Raw genomic sequence first — 22070 nt, 5'->3', positions numbered from 1 at the left:
ATCTCTCTGGCTGCTGGGAGCTCAACTGCTGCTTATCAACATGTTTGGAATGAGGATTCTGTTCATTAGTGTCTTTGTGTCAAATAATTCACTGTCTCAAACTGTTCTGGAAATGTTTCTCCTCCTTGCTTTTATAGGCAGGAACTGAAAGGATTCACTTTTAAAGTATTTGTTTCATAATTGGGCAGGAGATACGTTTTGGCTTCTAGCATAGCCCTTTGTTGTTTTATTTAACATTTCTCTCATCGTTCTTTAACGCCTGAAAAAATCGAGTGGCGAAGATGACTGTGTCATTTGTACCTTACAATAGCATTAATGCAATAATTACAACTGCTTTGGAGACCCCAAAGTCACTCACAAGGGTTCTATGAATCAATAAAAGTCTAAATTCTAACTCTAGAGTTGTGTCAATGAAAATATACAAACAGCTTCAGCTTTATCTTTGTCATCAACAATAGATATTTATAAGGTCCTCAGTTAAGTGTCACTACTTAGGATCTAGGCTCAGAACATTACGATGCTGGTATAGTTCCTTTCAGGTGAGATATATCGTGATTTATTTTCTATGATGATTTGCTACAGTAATGTTTCGTAAGTGAAACAGGATCTAATCCTTTACTTTTGGTGTTGTTCCACTTGATGTCAGGCCTATCCTTGTAGCAGTGATAAGGAGTGTGAAGTTGGGAGGTATTGCCACAGTCCCCACCAAGGATCATCGGCCTGCATGGTGTGTCGGAGAAAAAAGAAGCGCTGCCACCGAGATGGCATGTGCTGCCCCGGTACCCGCTGCAATAACGGTAAAAGATCTCACTAAGTGTTCATGGGCCTCTTTCTTTTCATCATAGTAAGCCTGTCTGTCGAGTCAGGCTATCTTCTCCTTACTCGGACTCCTGAAATATAAGGAGCCTGGTAGAATTGGTTTAGGTAGTGCAAGATTACCTGAATTTCCTCCCCAAACCTTAGTTTTTCTAGACTCTGGTTATCTTCTATATTATATGACCTGTGCTGATCTAGAATACTGCCACGTTGAAGTGTCATGTATAAACAGCAACACGCTCTATTCCAGTAAACACATGAGTGAATGCATGTAAAAGAACCAAAGAGAGAAACTTGATATGATTTAGTAATGCAGTTGTAAATATCTATTCCAGTTTTGTACTTTGGGTTTACTCAAGATGTTCTGTAGCTCAGTCTTATGGTAGTAGAGTGATTGGTTCCTCCAAAGAGAGACACAAGATTTTACTCCCCAACCTGGCTTCATCCAATATCAATGAATTTATAGGCAGACAATTCAGCAATAATGATGAAATGGATCGCAGACAAGATGTGGCAAAAACATTAAATAATTGCAGAAGGTAATTAGAAATATATACTTAATCATATAAAACAACATAATCAGGCTCATATTCTCATGCCTATTCCTGACCTCTGGGTGTAGACCTATTGTGAGTCGCCTGCACAGGAGGTGAAGGGAAGAAGAAGACCTTACACCATTAGAGAAGTTTACAGTGTAAACTAAGATTATGTTGTTAATTAATAAAGGAATCTGGATCCAGAGGGTGAATGTCTGATCAGATTATTTAAAAATACTAATAGCTAACATGGATTCTTCACATATATTCACAATAACTTTGTGAATCTATAAAATTATGCTTTTATTCCCAGTTTTGTCCAAGGTCACTTGGTCTTGAAAGAGACAAAATTCATATGAAAGACATCTCACTTTAGGGCCAAAGTGTGCTCAGTCTCAATAAATAAGTAAATGAATGAATGAGTGGATAGATAGATAGAGAAATGGCTTCATATTTCACATCAAGAGAGTACGTGGATAAGTCTCACATTTCGTAGAATTGAATTAGTCTAACTGAGTATGTGATCATCTCCAGGTATCTGTATCCCAGTTACTGAAAGCATCTTAACCCCTCACATCCCAGCTCTGGATGGCACTCGGCACAGAGATCGAAACCATGGTCATTACTCAAACCATGACTTGGGATGGCAGAATCTAGGAAGACCACACACTAAGATGTCACATATAAAAGGTAGGGATATCTGTAGTTGTGGGGTTTTTTTTAAATAAATAAATAGAAGAAAAATATAGATAATTAATTCCATTGGTTTTAGAAAAAAATTACAAGGAAGGTTCTTTAATCCTAGCTAGTCATTAAACTTGTTATTCAGGTGGCAAATAATGGAAACAGACCATAATGGATTTATGTCATTAGAGGCAGAGCCAATCGATATCAACCAAGACTTTTCATTATAAATGGTAACAACATAGAAGATAGTATAAGTGAAAATATTTTATGTGCTTCTGATTGCAAAATAGAATTTTTTTTTTTCTGAAGTGTCAGGGTAACATCTATTATTGGTCATCATCTCTGCAGGGCATGAAGGAGACCCCTGCCTACGATCATCAGACTGCATCGAAGGGTTTTGCTGTGCTCGTCATTTCTGGACCAAAATCTGCAAACCGGTACTCCATCAGGGGGAAGTCTGTACTAAACAACGCAAGAAGGGCTCTCATGGGCTGGAAATTTTCCAGCGGTGCGACTGTGCAAAGGGTCTGTCTTGCAAAGTATGGAAAGACGCCACCTACTCCTCCAAAGCCAGACTCCATGTGTGTCAGAAAATTTGATCACCATTGAGGAACATCATCAATTGCAGACTGTGAATTTGTGTATTTAATGCATTATAGCATGGTGGAAAATAAGGTTCAGATGCAGAAGAATGGCTAAAATAAGAAATGTGATAAGAATGCAGATCACAAAAAGAGAGAAAGAAAACATGAACTGAATAGATTAGAATGGGTGACAAATGCAGTGCAACCAGTGTTTCCATTATGCAACTTGTCTATGTAAATAATGTACACATTTGTGGAAAATGCTATTATTAAGAGAAAAAGCACACAGTGGAAATTACTGATGAGTGGCATGTGACTTTCCAAGAGTTTAGGTTGTGCTGTAGGAGAGGTTTCCTTCAGATTGCTGATTGCTTATACAAATAACCTACATGCCAGATTTCTATTCAAAGTTAGAGTTTAACAAAATACTCCTAGAATAACTTGTTATACAATAGGTTCTAAAAATAAAATTGCTAAACAAGAAATGAAAACATGGAGCATAGTTAATTTACAACAGAAAATTATCTTTTAATTTGTAACACTACTTCTGCTGTTCAATCAGGAGTCTTGGTAGACAAGAAAAAAATCAGTCAATACTTCCAAATAATTGCAAATAATTGCCAGTTGTTTATGAAGGCCTTTAGGAAGACAAATAAATAACAAACAGCTACAAAAACATTTTTTCAAAATTTTAGTTTTACCTGTAATTAATAAGAACTGATATAAGACAAAAACAATTCCTTCAGATTCTGTGGAATGACAGTGTATCTCTCTATCCTGTGTGATTCCTATTCTGAATGCATTTTATTTTCCGAACTATATTCATAAATTGTGACTAGTAAAATACTTGCACAGAGCAGAATTTTCACAGATGGCAAAAAAAATTAAAGATGTCCAATATATGTGGGAAAACAGCTAACAGAGAGATCATGATTTCTCAAAGATTTGCCATAACCTATGTTTTGATAGAACTAGATTGTTAAATACATGTATTCATACACACTCTGTGGTAACAGAGACTTGGGCTGGATCTGTACTGCACTGGAGCAAGCAAGAAAATTGGGAAAACTTTTTCATTTGTTCAGGTTTTGGCAACACATAGTTCATATATCTGAGGCACAAGTTGACTATTCATCTTTGAAACCAGGGGATGCACAGTCTCAATGAAGATCTGCGTGGGATTTGCTATCATAATATTTACTACACAAATGAATTCAGTGTGAGGTCATGTGTCCATACTACCCTCAAATTATTTATTTTGTAGTGCTGAGATCCTCAAATAATCTCAATTTCAGGAGGTTTCACAAATGGACTCCTGAAGTAGACAGAGTAGTGAGGTTCCATTGCCCTCTATAAGCTTCTGACTGGCCAATGGCATCATCCAATTTTCTTCCCAAACCTCTGCAGCGTCTGCTTTATTGCCAAAGGGCTAGTTTCTGTTTTCTGCAGCCATTGCGGTTAAAAAATATAAGTAAGATAACTTGTAAAATCTGCATATTGCTAATCTCTAGACACCACAGTTTCTAAATTCTTTGAAATTACTTTATTACTTTTTTTTACTTAACTCAGTTCTAAATATTTTGTCTGGAGCACAATAGAATAAAAGGTTATCTTACAGTTGTGACTTTAAACTTTTGTAGACCACAATTCACTTTTTAGTTTTCTTTTACTTAAATCCCATCTGCAGTTTCAAATTTAAGTCCTCCCAGTAGAAATTGAGTTTGAGCCTGTATATCTATTAAACATTTCAGCTTCCCACATATATTTACTAAGATGATTAAGATTTACATTTTCTGTGCAGGTCTGCAAAAACAAAAATTATAAACTAGTCTATCCAAGAACCAAAGTTTGTATAAACAGGTTGCTATAAGCTTGGTGAAATGAAAATGGAACATTTCAGTCAAACATTTCCTACATAACAATTACTATATTTGCAATTTGGTTTCTGCAATATTTTTCTTATGTTCACCATTTTAAAAATTATTATTTGAAATAATTTATTTACAGGAAATGTTAATGAGATGTATTTTCTTATAGAGATATTTCTTACAGAAAGCTTTGTAGCAGAATATATTTGCAGCTGTTGACTTTGTAATTTAGGAAAAATGTATAATAAGATAAAATATATTAAATTTTTCTCCTCTAAAAGCTGAATTCAAAGTTCCTTGTGTTTTGCCTACGGGAAGAATTTTCATAGAATCATACTTTCTGAGAGTTCAGTTGAACTTGGTCTGATTTTGAGGACTGAGTGTGAATCATTTAGAGGACATCAGCATGAGATAACTCAGAGCAGTTTACTATTACAAAGCGTAGTTCATTTCATGGCAGTTTAGCTGTAATTGTTAGAGAGTCATTTCCTTTTTTTTTTTTTTTCCTGTCAAACCAAAATATTCCACCTTGTGATTTACAACATTTAGTCATACTTTTCCTTCTGAAACAACTTGGAACAAGAAAGTACTCTTCACAATTTCTTCAAAATACTATAAGACAGGTAACATATGCCCCATAATCTTCTCTCGAAGCTAAAGTTTTCCAAAATGGAAATACTATGATGCTTAGAGTATTGGTTCATTTCTACATGAACCAATGAACATGAGCTACACGATGCCTTTTTCTGTGTTTGGAGAGAAACTGAGTGAAATCAAATCCACTTCCTGGGAAGCAAGTGTTTCCTCTGCTTCCTGAACCGGAGATGTCAGGAGTGTTTTGAGGAATAGTGTTCACCAAGTATGAGACCAGGGATGCTACAAAAGCCTATGTTGTATTAAACATCAGAATGGGCTGCAAATGTGGATAATAAACATTCTGTGACATAGTGAATGAATTAAATGTAGCTATGGTTGCTTCATGAAGCTAAAACAGTCCCACAGCTAGAAGTTAGAGTTAAAAATATCTTAAGCATTGCTGAAATATTTTCCACAATATGTTAATTAGTCATTTAAAGATATTCTTAAATCATTGGCCATTTCCTCCAATGAGAATATTTTTATTTTCTAGTTAAAGTGTGCTTTTGACTATAATAATCATAAGGGAGATCTTTCTCTTTTCTATTTTGCTCAGTGAGACGCTCTGAGGACTGACCAATTTTCTTGACTTTTTTATTTTATTTTATTTTATTTTATTTTAGTTAAGAAACAAAATACCCTTAAGTAGCCTTAGTATTTTAGGGGAAAACATTCAGTTACACTTTTGTAAATGTAATTGTAGCCTTAGGATTTTAGGGGAATCAATCAATTATAATTGTCTTCACTCAAAACCAGGCCAGTTGAAAACCAGATTCTTTAAAAAAACAGGCAGATGAAAGATTACTCATTGCTGGTGAAGTTAATATTGGAAAATGTAGCATGTACCTGTGAGCAAGAAAACATTCTAACACTAAACACCAGAAATAGATTCTGTGCCCATTCACATTCAATACCAGGCTATATCAGTTCCATCTTATGGGAGCAGCCCTATAAAATTTATAATATGGATGGGCGGAACAGAATGACATGCCTCCTTCTCAGGTTAACACCAAAGATGAAGGGGGTGGAAAAAGGGCTGAACTATGCATTTCTCATTCAAAAATCTCATCCAAAATTTTCCAAAACTGGACAATTTGAACTACATGAAAGGAGTGAGGGGTGGAGTGAGACAAAGATGATCATTCCATCCCACATCAAATTCACTTTAAAGATTGGGAAAGAAGAATCCCTCTTCATATCCTTCCCCAGATCTTTATATTTTTAACCCATTGTGCATACCATTTGTCTATGGTGAAGATATGAGTTTTAGCCAAAATCTGACTTGCTACCTCCTAGGGGAAGTCCCTGATGAAGTCATTTTCCTAATGACAATCATTCCTTCTTTATGGGTCCTTTCAGGATATGGTGTGGTGGGAGATTTAGCTTTTGTCCCCAGGAGTTTGCAAAATGTTTGAAAATAATACATTAACTAAATAAACTTCAAGATCACTCTATCCAGGACTAGAAAATAATTATTTCTTCTTTTTACTGTCCCAAATTACATCCATCATGTCATCTAACACAGTCTATTAGAGATTGTGCAGTGAGACTAAATGATACATTGAGTATATGATAATAAAATATGTAAAAGCATTTCAATAATAAAATTCTAACAATGCAGAGATGCCTCACCTTTGAATATAAGTCTTCTTTCATTGAAAATTTCTTAGGGAGAAAGTAAAGGACAAAAATTAAATCCTCTTGCATATTAAAGTCAAAATAACTTGAAGTTCAAAAGAATTAAAGTCTGCAATTATTATCTTCCTCTTTAGGATAAGGAGTCCAAAGAAATCAAAGTTTAAAATCTTCAGGTTAATAATTAAATATTCTGCCTTATTTCATATTTTGCTCTGTCTCAGCCATAGGGTTTCCAGATGCCTGAGTGAACTAAAACTTCTTCAGCAGCTATGGCCTGAGTAGTTTCTCACTAGAATGACTGCTGGTTCAGAAGATTTATTAGTTTGACAACAATCCCTGATGCAGCTCACTTTTACTAAAGTCCAGTGAATTATTATACCACACTCAATGAAGCCAAAGGTGCCACCACATTTAGAAAACAAGCTAATCTAGTTCTTAGAGCCGACACCTTAGGCAAAGTGCTGTTAACATATGCAGGGCTTACAATGCCAAAAATCATAGCAGAGATGCGTGGACTCTGAATGCAGAAAGGTGGAGAAAAATCTGGTTTTGGTTTGCTAAAAACGTCAGTCAATCCAAACCAGGTGTCTGTATCCCATGGTCTATGAAACTTAAACTTACATGGGAAAAATGTCCCATCAAGAAGTTAGGTATGGCACTATATTTTTCCTTACGGTATGGTGGGAGGAGAATCCACTTGAATTCTATCTCCTTATAGGGCATGAATGGTAATTGAGGTATTGCTGCCTTCAGTAAACATGATCAACTTTAAAAATTTTGGCATGACATTAGCCTCATTAGGGCTTCTTTCTTTTGCAGTTAGCCTATTCAAAGCCTCACCAGTGCTTAATTGAGATAGGCTCTGTCTGGTGATGTGTCCTCCGATTATCTTGAGAGCTGATGTTTTTCAGTGCTGTGCACAGTGGCAGCTTCCACTGCTTCATGCTGTAGAATTATTTACTTCCTCAGCCCTGCGTTTGTTCTACTTGTACCATAACATCAACAGATTCCTGAATTAAAATTGCTATTGATACCTCTGAAAGTTATTTTAGCAAAGGATACACTTCTAGGAGCCAAGAAGATGCTCCTAACTTACATTCCCTCACTCAACATATTCACCAAGCCTCTATGATAATGTGCTAGGCCACTTTGTAAGCATAGTGAGTAAAAATAGAGTACCAAACTAATAAAGTCCATGCTCTCATTTTTACATTCCAGTTAATTTTTAGGGCAATGGCTACGAGGCAGAAAACTAAATAACAAAAATATCAATACTATAGGAGACAAAGATGAGCACTGTGAAGAAAACTGAAGGAGAGTAAAGCAACAGAGGGAGACGAGTAGTGTTATTTTAGATTTTCCAGTGAGGGAAGATCTCTTAAAGAAGGCAGATTATGAGCAGAATCCTGACTGAAGTGAGGGAGTGGTAATGAAAATGTCTGGAGAAACTGACACGGGCAGTGGAAGAGCAAGGTAAACATTTGACAGTGGGAAGAGGTTGAAAATGGAGACTAGGATGAAAAAAGGGAGGCGATAAGAGATGAGACTAGAAAAGCAGCTGGGTCAGGTCATGTAGAACCTTATTAACCATGATTAGTTTTATTATGAAAGAGATATGGAACTGGTAGAAGCTTTTGAGCAAGGGAGTAGCTTGAGCTGACATATTTCCCAAGGATCACCCAGTCTGCTGCGTGGAGAATAGACCACAGGGCAGTAGGGCATCCAGGCAAGAACTGCTGGCTGGGATTAGTGAGGTAAAGTGAAAGCCATGAGAGTTGTTGGATTTAGGGTATGCTGGAGGTGGATTTGCTGTTGGATTGCTTATCTTTCCTTCCAGCTGTAGTGAAAGAATGAAGGTGGTGAAAAAAAGAAGGCAGTCTCTCTAGACTAGCCTGAGGAACACAGAAAAAGAAAATGTTGATAACAAAAGTTAAAAAAATATTCCTGTGCATTGCCCTTGTATTTAACATGTAAAGAATTGCCTCTCAGTAGAACATCAGAAATTCCTTAGAAAGTGGATCTTTGTAAAGCTCTCATCAGCCATCCTGAGCTCTTAAGAAAAACTCTATGATAGAAGAATTACATCCACAAAATACAGCTTATTGGATGTGCTAAGGGAAGAGGTTGCAAACAAATGAAAGGGTGAGGGAGTGGCAGGATGATACAGAAAAGAGAACAAAGACTGAGCAGAATTTCAAGTGAGAGTATAAAAAAAGAGACGCATCAAGTGGACTGCTGGGAATCCTAAAATGTGCTAATAAGAAGCTTCAATTTGACATAGATGCCAAAAGGCGTCAAGAAAAACTTATGGGAACAGAATAGTTAACTCACAGCAGTAGCCTTATAAAATGATTTTAGCAAAGTGTGCATCTCAGGCAACCCTCCCATTGACATTGCGCCAATGAATTGCATTAAAGGGAAATTTCTCAACGTAAGCAATAGTTCTCTTTGAGTATTAAGTAATTGTATAGTTCAGGACCTGGGAATTCTAAAGAAATAACAGCATGCAAGTAATTGAAGTACTTTCATGAGAAATACACTTGCCATCATACCTCTCACACATACGTCATGAATACCACAGTGCACATAACCTTTTAAAATTTCCTGGGGGTCAGCATTTCTTATAGATGCCATGGACTTTTTTATTTGCTCCACACCTTCCCACTTCACTGCACCTGCTACACCAGTCATCATTTTGTGTTTAATGGCCAGTCAGTCTCCAGGGCCTAGTAACAGATGGAGAATATCAGATCAGCTAGCACCTGTAAAATATTCTAAGTCCTACTTAAGCTTTTCAGGCAGACGTTGAAATTAAGACTGTTTTAGCCTCCATTTATTTTCCTCTCTTCTTATCTTTCCTTCCAGTGGGATCTTGTCCCTCCCAACAGTCACCAATTCTGTGTCCAAGTGCATGCCATACATAAAGCTGATTTTGATAACCATAAGATGCAGCAATTTCTGTGGGAATTTCACAGTGACTTTCAAGCTGTTCAACACAGGTCCATGTCTTAGAACTTTTCAAGATTCAAATATAGTGATGCTTCCTTTTATAATGCCTGAAAGGAATATACAACATGACTCTGATTTACATGTTTCAAGGGACCTTGCATTCTGTACAGGGAGTAAACACCTCAAGACACTACGGGCTTCACTTTGAGACTGTTAAAAATCAATATTAGCTCTGGAGAAACGTGGGGATGCTGTGCAAAACTCTTCCTAATATAAGAGAGGTCAAAACAACTTGAAAGCATTTAGGATTCACTTCTTCAATGAATATAAAGTTGCTCAAAACACTGTTTTAAGGTTACAGAAGAAAATGGGTATCTGTTGTTTAATAGAATAAACAACCCTAAGCGAGATCTACTCAGTGTTAAGAGTAAGATAGGCAGAAGAGTTTGATTATCTGGGAGAAAGGGGTAGGAAAAGGTAATTCAAGAAAATGTTCAGGGAGCAGGAACTAGGTGGACTTCCCTGTCAGAAAAACATTTTATGGTAATCTTGAAATAGGACACATAAAGAGAACATTTAGAAAGACTGATTGGGTGAAAATTCGCTGTTAGGAATGGGGACTTTACAGAAATACCAGTTACTTAAGGACTATCCAAACAGTATTGTGTTAGTCCAACATTCTCCTCTTACTCATTAGGTCACCTTATGTCATTGTCATTTGGCAAAAAGCATAGTTCATAAGGTCTCTCCCATAGGATTCAAAAATCATAGTAGTGATAATAATCTTACATCTACTCAGCACTTTTTACTTTGTCTCAGAATACCATCAAGGGTGTTACTACACTTTATTCTTTACAATAAGTTGTAATTCTTTTTTTTTTTTTTTTTTTTTTGAGACGGAGTCTCGCTCTGTCGCCCGGGCTGGAGTGCAGTGGCCGGATCTCAGCTCACTGCAAGCTCCGCCTCCCGGGTTTACGCCATTCTCCTGCCTCAGCCTCCGGAGTAGCTGGGACTACAGGCGCCTAGTTTTTTGTATTTTTTAGTAGAGACGGGGTTTCACAGTGTTAGCCAGGATGGTCTCGATCTCCTGACCTCGTGATCCGCCCGTCTCGGCCTCCCAAAATGCTGGGATTACAGGCTTGAGCCACCGCGCCCGGCCAAGCTGTAATTCTTTCTATTGATTGGTTGCTGTAGACTAGGTGCTGGCTTAGTGCTGTCTCTACATCATCTCATGTCATCCGTCACAGCAACCTCTGCACAGTTAAGAGGGGTTGAGCCAGGATTTGAGACCTTGACTGTCTGAAGCCAGAGCTTTCACTTTTAATCATTAATTTATACTGCTTTCATTAGAAATCAGCCTGTTTACGATTTGGGAAGATTCTGTGGCTTGCCTGCTGTCAAAGAGTTCATGAGTATCAGAGCAGAGGTTAAAGGCTATCTTTGGCAATCATTTCTTTACTTTAAGCTTTGTTGAATACATCCCAGAACAGTTTCCTAACTTCCTCCAAAACCGTAGAAGTTAGTGCTGGTATTAGGGCTAACAATCAACATGTCACTCTCTCCTCCAGCCAATATTGCTCCCTCTTCGTTTCTTTTCAGAGGACAAACTCAACCATCAGTCAGTATTTGGACATTAACGAGAACAACTTAAGGGTTGTTCACATTCTTCAGGTTATAAGACATATAAATAAAATCTATATCATTTGATATGTAGAGAATTGAAAGGTAATTCTGAAAGTCCAAAATTTCACAAACAGAGTGAAGAGCAGGAATATGATTTTTATAAACAGAATTTAGGGTGTATGTGGCTGGAATTATTAGACTTAGTATGACCAACACATTAAAATAACAACTGGCTCTCCATCCTATCCCCACCTTGCATTCTGCTGTGAGAACACGTTTCAGAGTAAAAAATCACCGTTTCTTCGAAAATATTGCTATATTTTAGAAGCTGATTTAAGTTTCCACTGAACTTATGCTCTGTTTTGTCTCTTACTAGAGCACTATCTCTATGTAGATAATATACCTAGCTATTAAACATAATGAAAATGTATACATATACACCATTCTTTGACTGCATACACTTTTTAAATGTTAATCATCCTGTCAGAGAAACTGAAATGCAGACAGAACCAAATGACTTGCCAAGATCACAGGGTTGAAGGCCAGACGAAGTAGAGGTGGAGATTTGCCCGAACTATGATGAATATGCTTTGACTTCACACCTGTGCTTTATTTGTGGGCCAAGTTCTCTTATGTGTTCTTTAAAAATACTACTATTTCTTGTTTCTTTCTATAGTATGGCCTAGAGAATGTATCAGCTTCCGGAGGGACTGTGATTTGTTATACTAAACAGTGCTTTGCTGATATCATCCATTTATCCATTCATCATGGTTGGCTCCTTAAAGAGAAAATTGATTCTAAGTTCATGTATGTTTTTCTTGAAACTCTGAGGTTTTTTTGTTTGTTTGTTTGTTTTTTGGGGGGTCTTACTCTTTCGCCCATGCTGGAGTGCAGTGGTGCTATCATGGCTCACTGCAGCCTCGACCTCCTGGGCTCAAGCAACCCTCCCACCTCAGGATTTCTTTAGTTTCTCACTGTTCTCTTTCAGAATTACGAGAGTAAAGATGTAATGTCATAAGGATGGTAAATTATCAAGACCAGGCCTTAATCTGGCTTCCAAACATGTTTAGTTTTGTACACAGAGAGCCGGCTTGTACAGTCGTCCTTTGGTATCTGTGTGGGATTGGTTCGAGGACAGCTAGCAGATACCAAAATCTCAAAACACTTGAACCCCACAATGGCCCTGGGAAATCACCCAGTAAGAGTCAGCTCTCAGTATGGTAGAGTTTCGCATCCTGTGAAAACTGCATTTTCCATCCACGTTTGGTTCTGGATGTGGAACTCACTGATAAGGAAAGCCAACTGTATTTATTGGAAAAAATCTGCATATGCATGGACCAGTGCAGCTCAAACCTGTGTTATTCAAGGGTCAACGGTCTACTGATTCTAGAAAAATTTGTATTGTTTACCAATATATTGAAAAAGGAAAGTTTATCACATACAAATATGGATTTCTAGATTCTCCTGAAAAAGAAACACTCTCCCTATAGGCAAATTCTGGGCCCAAACCTCTGCCTATCAGTCATTAACTAGTCCTAAGAGACAGCTGGAGTTTTCTGGATGTTTTCAGTTCCCACCACTTCCTGATTTTTCTGAATATCAGTTGTTTTTTAAAAAAATATCAGTGTGGGCTTTCCCCCACCTTATTAAACATTAAGGAAAAAATAATTCTTATACCATTCCTTGGTTACAAATACTCTCAAGTCTCCCATTACCTTCATAGGAGCCTCTAAATCCCTTGTGATATGGCCTATCTTCTGGGCCTCATCTCCTATCTCCCTTTCTCTTGCTGCATTCCAGACAACTGATTTTCTTTCTGTTCCATGAACAGACCAAGCTTGTTCCATTGAACTCATCCATCCTTGAGTCCTTTTGTCTAGTATAGCTTCCACAAATACACTTTCACTTGAACTTCACTGGGCTTTCTTCATTACTTTCTTGAGGTCTGTCAAGTGCTACCTTTTCAAAAGCTCTTCCCTCTAAAACCTGAAAGGCTCCATTTAGAGAAGAGAATCTAGCATATATGTATACAACTCCAGTGGCGTTCTTTTTTTTTTTTCCTCTGGCTTCTCTACCTTTTATTTATTTATTTACTTTAATTCCAGCTCCACTACCTCTCAGCCTCATCCACCAGTGAGTCCATAAATTGTGGCAACAAGTGAACAAATACTGCATGACCTCTATAAGGTCCAGGTTGTGAATGTTGCTTCAGTCCTGGGATTAAGGGGTAAAAAAGTTATTATGCAGTATTAAAACCAGATGGTGTTATTTTAATTAGAGTAATGGGGGCTCTTAATCAGGAAAGGTGCATTAACAAAGCCAGGATATATCATCTCATCATGACCATTAAAAAGAATCAGCAAAGAATTGCAAAGCTATTACATTAGAATACCCTCGAAATTTTCTAGAAATAGCCATTTCCATTAACATGTGTACTTGTAATCCTTTTTTCAAAATTTCTTCCACAATCTTTTATTTTTTGAGTTCTTTCAATGAAAAGACAAAAACATAAATGTCTTAAAAGCACATAAACTTTGAGTTTTGGTGCTTCATTTTCTGAAGGGGGAATGTGTATTTTCTATGTGCGTAAGGTGTGTTTTCCTCAGAAACAAATAAAATAAAAGACAAATCCTCCCTTCGGAACCATTACCCACAAAAGATCCCTATGAGAAAAGTGAAATTTAATTTGGGAGGGATGAATGGAACAGTCTGCTCCCACAAGTAGTGCAATATACTTTGCTCCACTCCAATCATTTTAATAACTCACACCCACTCTTTATCCTTTTCACTTGCCTGTGTTTTAGCACTTCTATGTATATCTCCAGAGACCTGAGCATTCTTTCCATCTTTCTGACACTTGTGCTTATACATATTGGGGCTGATCCTCTTTCTTCCATTAGGTTTTAAATTTATGATGCACCCAGAACTTTGTAACTCCCCACACTACTTAGTAGCCCCACAGCTGAAGACTTACCTTCTCCATGAACTCTCCTACAGATTCTTCTGACCCTTGGTGATCCTTTTTTTCTCCAAATTCATATTGCATTTTTCACTGCATCACACTCTGCAGCACTGTGCTGTAATAACCTTTACTGAGCACTTGTTATATGATACACACTTTTTTCTGTACTTTATATACGTTACTTAATTCAACTCTCACAATAACTCTATGCATCAGGTACTATCATTATGCCAGTTCAATAAACCGGATTGAAATACTTGCTCAAGCCATACAGCCAGTAAATGCTAGCACCCACCCAGGCTTCTGAATTTAGAGACCTTCTTTTTCACCATTCTACTTGATCATGTTACACATTCTCCCATATAAATAATGTCTATCTTCAGTCTCAGGCAAATGTTGTACTTTACTCAAATATCACCTACAGTGCTCAGGTCTATTCTATGGGAGGCCCTCAATAAATATATCTTAGTGAATTCAGAAGCTATAGTTGGAACTCAACGGTCCTCATGAGTATCTCTGCAGTCCTACACTAGCTCACCTACCTGAATGAGGCCAAGTTTTTAAAATCTATGAGACTTTTGTATGTCCATTTTGAAATTCATTAGAGTACTCAAAAAAATGAGTTATGTTATGCAATTGAGATTATCATTTTCAGGCTCTAAGAAAGAAAAACTGAACCAGTGAAACCTTTCACACAACAACATGATGAGAAAAAGTACTTCCTTTCTGGTGTAGAATGAGTTACCGTGTTAACTAGAAATACTTCACCTTCATTTATGATGTGTGGATAAACAGAGATGCCAGGAGAGAGAAGAAAAAAAAGAGGCACCATTTATTAAACTTCTCTCTATCTTATTGCACAAATTTAACTGGTATTTTAAACTATTAAAGCTGTGTCTTAAAGCAATGTAAACAAATCAGTCACAAGAAACTAAGATATCTGTATTCCTTTCTTTGTCCTTGTGTAGGAATTCTTAGAACTTGACGGTGTCAACAAACAGACTCCAGGGTGTTCAAAAACATTATGAAATTACTTGCAAGATTTTGTGTTCATTGTTATATTGAAGAGAGATTTTTCATAGCTTCCATCATTTCCTCAAAGGGCTTTGATCAATAGTCTCAAAATTAGAGACCAATAAGATCCATCAGTATCCTTATGATTATAATACATCAGAAGTGACTGAAAAATTATTTACTTTGCTCATGATCAAATAGAATAACTAATATTAAACTTATATGAAAATGTTCAGGTTTTTATGTCAGGAAAGTGAAAACAAAATTGTTTGTACTTTAGAAAACACTTCCCAGGATCCTTTTACACTCTCAAAAATTATTCAGGATCCCTAAAGTGCTTTGATATTTGTGAACTGGATCTATTAATATTTGTGTTAGGAATTGGAACAGAAAATTTTTAAATGTCAGCATACATAAGTTCACATTCCGTTAGTCTTCAGAGTGACAGCAGCATCACATACCACGTAGCCCCTGGAAGACTCCATGGTGCCTTCCTGTGAGAATGAGAAAGAAATGGCAAAGAAGCCATCATTTATAGGCCCCCGAAGAGTGTAAGAGATCCCCAGGCATTCTCAGACCACATTTTGAGAAACCACTGTTTTAGAGAAACTAGTTTTTCCATTGATACTATTTTCCCAAGTCTTGTTTGTTTTTGAAATGATAAAATCTAAATGTGAGACTATCTCTAGAAAATGGAATTAATGTTATGAAAGTGTTAACCACATTATTCTCTGATTTCAGTATTTTCTCTTTGCCTTACTTTTGTTATATATTTATTTAACTTGCTGTATTGTGCACATATTTATAAATCTCCTTAAATCCTTTTTGAGATAAGACAGTATTTAGTATTTGAAGAGAAAAAACAGCACTACATCACAAAATGCTGAGATGGAAACAATTTATTAAAGTAATTTATTCTGAAATTACTAAGTGTAGTGTCAAGATACTATTAGAAAATCTGCACTTTTAGCAAGTGAAAAACTTATATAATGTGATAAATTTAAAGCTAGAAGAAATTTTGGTGCTTTAGTCAAATATTGTCTTTCTACAGAGAAAGAAAATAAAGTAACAATGTTTTTCTTCAGTTTCCTTAGCTATTAAATATTAAATTCCTCAACTATTAAATATTAAATAAAATAAATTTTTAAAAAATTATTGATATAAAAGTTATATTGGTAGAAATAACATGTATTTTCTCATAATTTTGCTGTTAATGGTGACGAGCATTTGATGAATTTTTTACATGAATGAGCCGTGATTTCATTTACCTTATGTGACCTCAATATATAATGGTTATATTATATACTGATGTTAAATTTATTACAGAGTTGGTTATCTTGAATGGGAGTTGGTACAACAGAAGTATCTGTTTCTATGCACTGTTCATCACTGACAACAAAATACCATATCTTTTATGTCCCTATGGCCACTTTCCCTCTGTGCCAGTAGTCCATTGTTAAAGACACATGTTTGCAAAGAGGAGCTTTCTCCCAGGAAACCATAAATCTGTGTTTGTGGTATTGTCTAATTTCTGCTGTGGGAATGGATCTGACATTACCATCTGAAATTATTACTTTTTTCAACTAAAAACTAGGATGCAAATGACCATGAAGAAAAATTTCCTCTTTATATTGTGTATAATTTTGTTATACACAATAACAGAATTGTGTATAATCCTGTTACCTATGTTGAGAGTTAAATGGATTTAGAGTTTACTATCCTTTAATTAGAATTATCTTTCATAGATGTTGTGGTTTATGTGTTCACTAAAAACAATTGAACTGGGCCCTTCCTTCTCTTCTAGCTAATTCTGGGCTGGAGAATGCAAATGTCATCACTGTAATATTATAAGTCATGGAAACAACCCAGAAAAGAGGATTTCCATCCAAGGGCTCAAATCAAGTCCATATTTCCAAGTCTCCAACCACTTTCCCATGTTCTTTCATCAAACATTTCCAGCGTACATCACACCTTGCTGGAAGTATTTTTAAAATTCCACTTGTCAGATTGACATGACACAAAAGTTTTGCTTTATCATAGGAAAACAACCTGCCACCTATTTATCCATTCACCCTTCCTTCAATTCCTGACAACACCCTCCAAGAAAATAGTATTGCTTTAGTTACTTCCCTTCTTTTTTTTTTTTTTTTTTGATATTTGAGCATATGTTGGAAGCAATGACATCATGTGCTAAACTTCCTGTCTCCAAGAGCATACAACACCTTTCAAGCAAGATGGTTGAAGCAAACATTAAACATGCGTCTTACATCTCCTCTGCATGTGGTTAACCATCTCCACAAATGCCACAGAGAAGCTGACCTACAGGTCATTCCACGATCTGATGGTGTAGCTGGGAATAGAAGCCAGAAGCCCCACCTGTTTCTGAGGTTTTTCAACTAGAGAATACTCGGCCTTTTCTTTAGGGATTTGGCCAAGTGGGACACAGGTCAGGGCTTCTTAAACTCTGAAATGAGCACCCTTTTAGATACCCTCACAGTGGTTCTTATGTCGGTGTGGCCTTTGCTGAATAATTATTTCTATCTGTGCAAAGACAATTCAGATCCACATTTGATAGTAATATGGAGGCAGTTTATCTTATTTCAAAAGGAGTATCAAAGACTGGAGGAGGAGGGCTGCTCTGTCTGGAAAAACCCCAAACACACTCCTTGACCTATGAAAAAAATCAAAACAAGCAAACAAACCAACAAAAAACCCACTGTGTACCTCTATGAACAGCAGGCAAAAATAGGTTCATCTTTTAATTTCAGGGATTAATTAATTTTTGTTGCTGTGAGTTGCATTAAGTATTTTGGGCAGTTACTTTATTTGGTATTATTAAAAGCTAAATATGTTGAACTTATTCAGGCCTCAGAATCTGAAAGTTTCAGTACAGTCCAACTATGTCCTTCAATCCTTTACCAGTAGGGTTAAGTTCACCAGCAATGGGGGAAAACATTTCATTAAAAGAGAAACATTGTTTGCTTTCCATCTGTATTTCCAGTTCAAAACAGGTTGCCAATAAATATTTTTTACCATAATAATGAAAATTGCTGTCAAAACCCCATGCCTGTGAAGGATGACCATTCCCTGTGTTTTTTCTGTGGAGAAAAAAATGCACCATTATTGGGGGTGAGCAGCTCATGGGATCCTGAAGAATAATTTGATAACATCTCCTGGCCGGGTGAGGTGGTTCACAACTGTAATCCTAGCACTTTGGGAGGCCCCAGTAGGCGGATCGTCTGAGGTCAGGAGTTTGAGACCAGCCTGGCCAATACGGTGAAACTCTGTCTCTGCTAAAAATACAAAAGTTAGCCGAGCGAAGTGACAGGCACCTATAATCCCAGCTACTTGGTGGGCTTAGGCAGGAGACTTGCTTGAACCTGAGGGGCGGAGGTTACAGTGAGCCGAGATCAAGCCATTGCACTCCAGCCTGGGTGATAAGAGCGAGACTCCGTCTCAAACATAAATAAATAAATAAATAAATAAATAAATAAATAAATAAATAAATAAATAAATAAATAAATAAATTAAATAAATAAATAAATCTTGCAAAATATTTTGAGATCTATCATTACCCATGCAGTCATGGGTGTCACTACTGAATCAAATGTGTCATTAGACTTGTTTTTCTTTTTCCATACTGTGTAATTATTGTCTTTGCATTACTCTAATTGGCCAAAGCAATGAAACCTCTATGTCTACTTAAGTCTCATTTTTCAGAAAAGCAAGACCTAAAGGAGGAGACTGAATTTTTTTCTTATGTACATTCAACATGACAGTCGGATTTTAAAGCAATTTTTAATTCTTATTTGTGAGTTTCCTATAAACTAGACCTTCTTAAATAAGATTATAAAATCTTCAAGTTAAATACCATAACTGTATAGAGATAATCAGACATTTGACAACTAGTAGCTTGGACTACTGGTTGTTTATACGTAGAGTGACATATAAACTTATATTAAGAAGTGATAAACATGAGTTAATTAGCAGGACACTGGGAAGAGTTCAGATGGAGAGAAAAAAAAATCAAAGTAATTTTTAAGTTAGTAACCTTTCACCTAACTCACATTGGTCAGAATCCAGTGTTGACCAGAGGGACTGAAACTCATTCTGATGATGTGATGGTAAAAAGTTGTGAGTTCAATATGTCTGGTGGTCTTGGCATTATTCCCAGAGAATTTGAGTTCCCAGCACATAACTAAAGGACCTCCACTTTGGTCCAAATTGCAGTCTTTGTTCTGTCAAAAAAGACTCAGGGTGGAAATGGGCTATGGGGACACATTTTTTTCTTCCTACTGACAGGCTTCATCTCTGAATGAGTGGAAGGGACTTTGGTGGTCACCCTGGAGAAGTGGTGTCCAGGACCCTATTCTCACTCTGACCTATGGTTTCAGTGGACTTGGGTTCTGAAGGAGTCCTTCTCAAAGGCTAATGCTATCTTTGGGGAATATAACAGAATATAAAATTTATCATTTGAAAAGATAGAATGATTTCATGTGCAGCCTTCATATCAGAATCCTCAAGGAGAAGTGATGAATAAGCTGAGAAATTTTATTCAGCAGAACTGTTCCCTTGGGTATGGGGAAGAGTGAGCCATGGTCATCTTTATTAGAAATTATGCACATGAAGGCTCCCAGACAGAGTGAGAGAGCATGCATAACCCCACTCTAAAACACTTTACGAAAATCTTTAGAATGCATTAGTGCATTAATACACAGGGGTTTAGCTCTGATTGCCTGATATGGAAATCCCAGCTGCTCATCTTTAAAAAGCTAACACTTTCCATTATAATGTGATTTCTCCCCTCACTGGTTTTCTTCTTTCTTTTAATTCACAGTATTCATCTATGGAATCCTTACATGGTCCCTATGGTTTCTAAAATTACTAAAGAAAGAAACTCTTCCCCAAAGTCATTGTAATTGGCTGTGGTGAATGATTTTTGTTCATGGATCAAGATCCAAAAATATATGAAAAAATGCAAGCAAGGTTATGGTGAAGTGATCCTAGTTTCCATAATGTACCATTCTACTGGCGTTCCAACCCAAACGGATTCTTTGAAGCCCAGGAGTTTCCTGGTGGGGTTCAATCCCAGTGTGAGAAGGATACAATCAATCAGAAACAAACATTACAAAATTAATTCTATAAAAGAGAGGACAAGGAACTGCTAGACAATTTCCACAAAAGAAAAAGTCACATACTAAGCAAGAGGATGCAAGACGAAAATGTAGTCAGCACCTCCGACTTGTACATTATTTGGGCTTTTGGCAAAATCTGACACTTTACAATGCCCTCTTTGAATTTTCTCTTCTCTTGACCTTCATAACAGAAATTTCCTATCCGGGTTCCTACTCTGTTAGCTTTCTGCCTGAAAATGTGATTCTTTTAGGGACATAGATACTCTTTTCTTCCCATTCTGCAGACTCTCCCAGGAATATCTTCTCCTTTTCTTTGGCTTTAGGTTCCATTTACTTGATGACAACCTCTGACTTGGTCAAGGATCTGTCAGAGGCTAGTAGCAGAAATCAAAATTAAATCAAGGGAATTTTTAAAGGATATTTATTGGCTCACCTAACTGAACACTCTAGGCATAATCATGTGAAGGTTTCTTCATTTAACAATATGTATTGAGGACCTACTATGAACCACGCACTATTCTAAAGACTGGAGATAGAAAAGTGAACTAAATTGACAACGATTTCTGATGTCATGCAATTTAAAATAAAAAAATACACCACAAATATTTTAAAGTATACTAAAACATATTGTATGTTTGATGCTGGTAAGTGACAGAAAAATAAGGCAGGGAAAGCACATGGGGAGAGCTGGGATAAATTGGTGCTGCTATTTTACGTAGTCAGGGAAAAATATCACTGAAAAAGTAATATTGAGTCAAGATAGAAAGGAGCTAAAGGAGTGAGCCACATGGATAACTGGAGAAAGTGCATCCTAGGCAGAGGAAATAGCAAGTACAAATGCCTTAAGATAGTGTAAGTCTAGATAGTGTGAGATTTGCAAGGATGCAGGGTAACTGCAGAAAAGTGAGTAAAGGAACCAGAAAGAGATGGATGTAGAGAAGCATCCAGTGGCCAGACCATACATAGCCCTGTGAGACATCGTAAGGAGCTTTTACTCTGAAAGAAATTAGAATCATTGCTGTGTTTTAAGGAGATGAGTACCATAATCTAACTTACGATTTGATAAGATTATTCTGATGACCATATTAGGAAAAGAAAAGTTAGAAATAGAAAGACCAGTTGATGGGTGTATCACCCTAAAACTCAGCAACTTAAAACTATAAACACAAATTTTCACTCATATATCTTTAGTCATCTGGTTGTTTTCTTTCTCTGGTCTCAGTTGAGCCCGCTCATACATCTGTAATTGGCTTCAAGGTAGCTCAGTTATCTTAGCCCTCCTTCATTTTGGAAGATTGATTTACCATTAGTTAGACTCAGATAGACTTGTATGATCTGGGCTGGGATGACTGGGATATCCTCTCTATGTGCCCTAATTTTCTCAGGCTGGTCCAAGGTTGTTCACATGGTGGTAGCAGGATTTCAAGAGACAAAGCAGGAACAATCGCAGCCTTTGTGGCTCAGCCACAGAACTGGCACAATAACCTCTTCCACATTTTGTTGGACAAAGCAAGTCATGAAAGCCAGTCAAGAGTCAAGGGGTAAAGAATTGTTCTATCACTTTATGGAAAATGCAGCAAAGTCACAATGCAAAAGCTATGTAGGGAGGTCAATGATGCACA

At 36.9% G+C, this 22070-nt stretch overlaps 1 protein-coding gene across 1 annotated transcript in view; it reads left to right on the top strand.

Moving 5' to 3' along the window:
- The window catches only part of DKK2 (dickkopf WNT signaling pathway inhibitor 2), a 115043-nt gene extending 110266 nt beyond the window's left edge, over positions 1 to 4777 (top strand). Inside the window, exons 2-4 of the mRNA XM_011945717.1 lie at positions 647 to 797; positions 1887 to 2042; positions 2388 to 4777. Coding sequence (XP_011801107.1) covers positions 647 to 797; positions 1887 to 2042; positions 2388 to 2638 — 558 coding nt within the window. The 3' untranslated portion in view covers positions 2639 to 4777. The remainder of the gene's footprint in view (positions 1 to 646; positions 798 to 1886; positions 2043 to 2387) is intronic.
- The last annotated feature ends 17293 nt before the right edge of the window (positions 4778 to 22070 follow it).

The sequence above is a fragment of the Colobus angolensis genome, unplaced genomic scaffold (genome assembly GCF_000951035.1).
Source record: "Colobus angolensis palliatus isolate OR3802 unplaced genomic scaffold, Cang.pa_1.0 Scaffold244, whole genome shotgun sequence".
Lineage (NCBI taxonomy): Eukaryota > Metazoa > Chordata > Mammalia > Primates > Cercopithecidae > Colobus > Colobus angolensis.
Note: the sequence above shows the minus strand (reverse complement) of the source record. Positions and strands in the feature narration are given on the sequence as shown.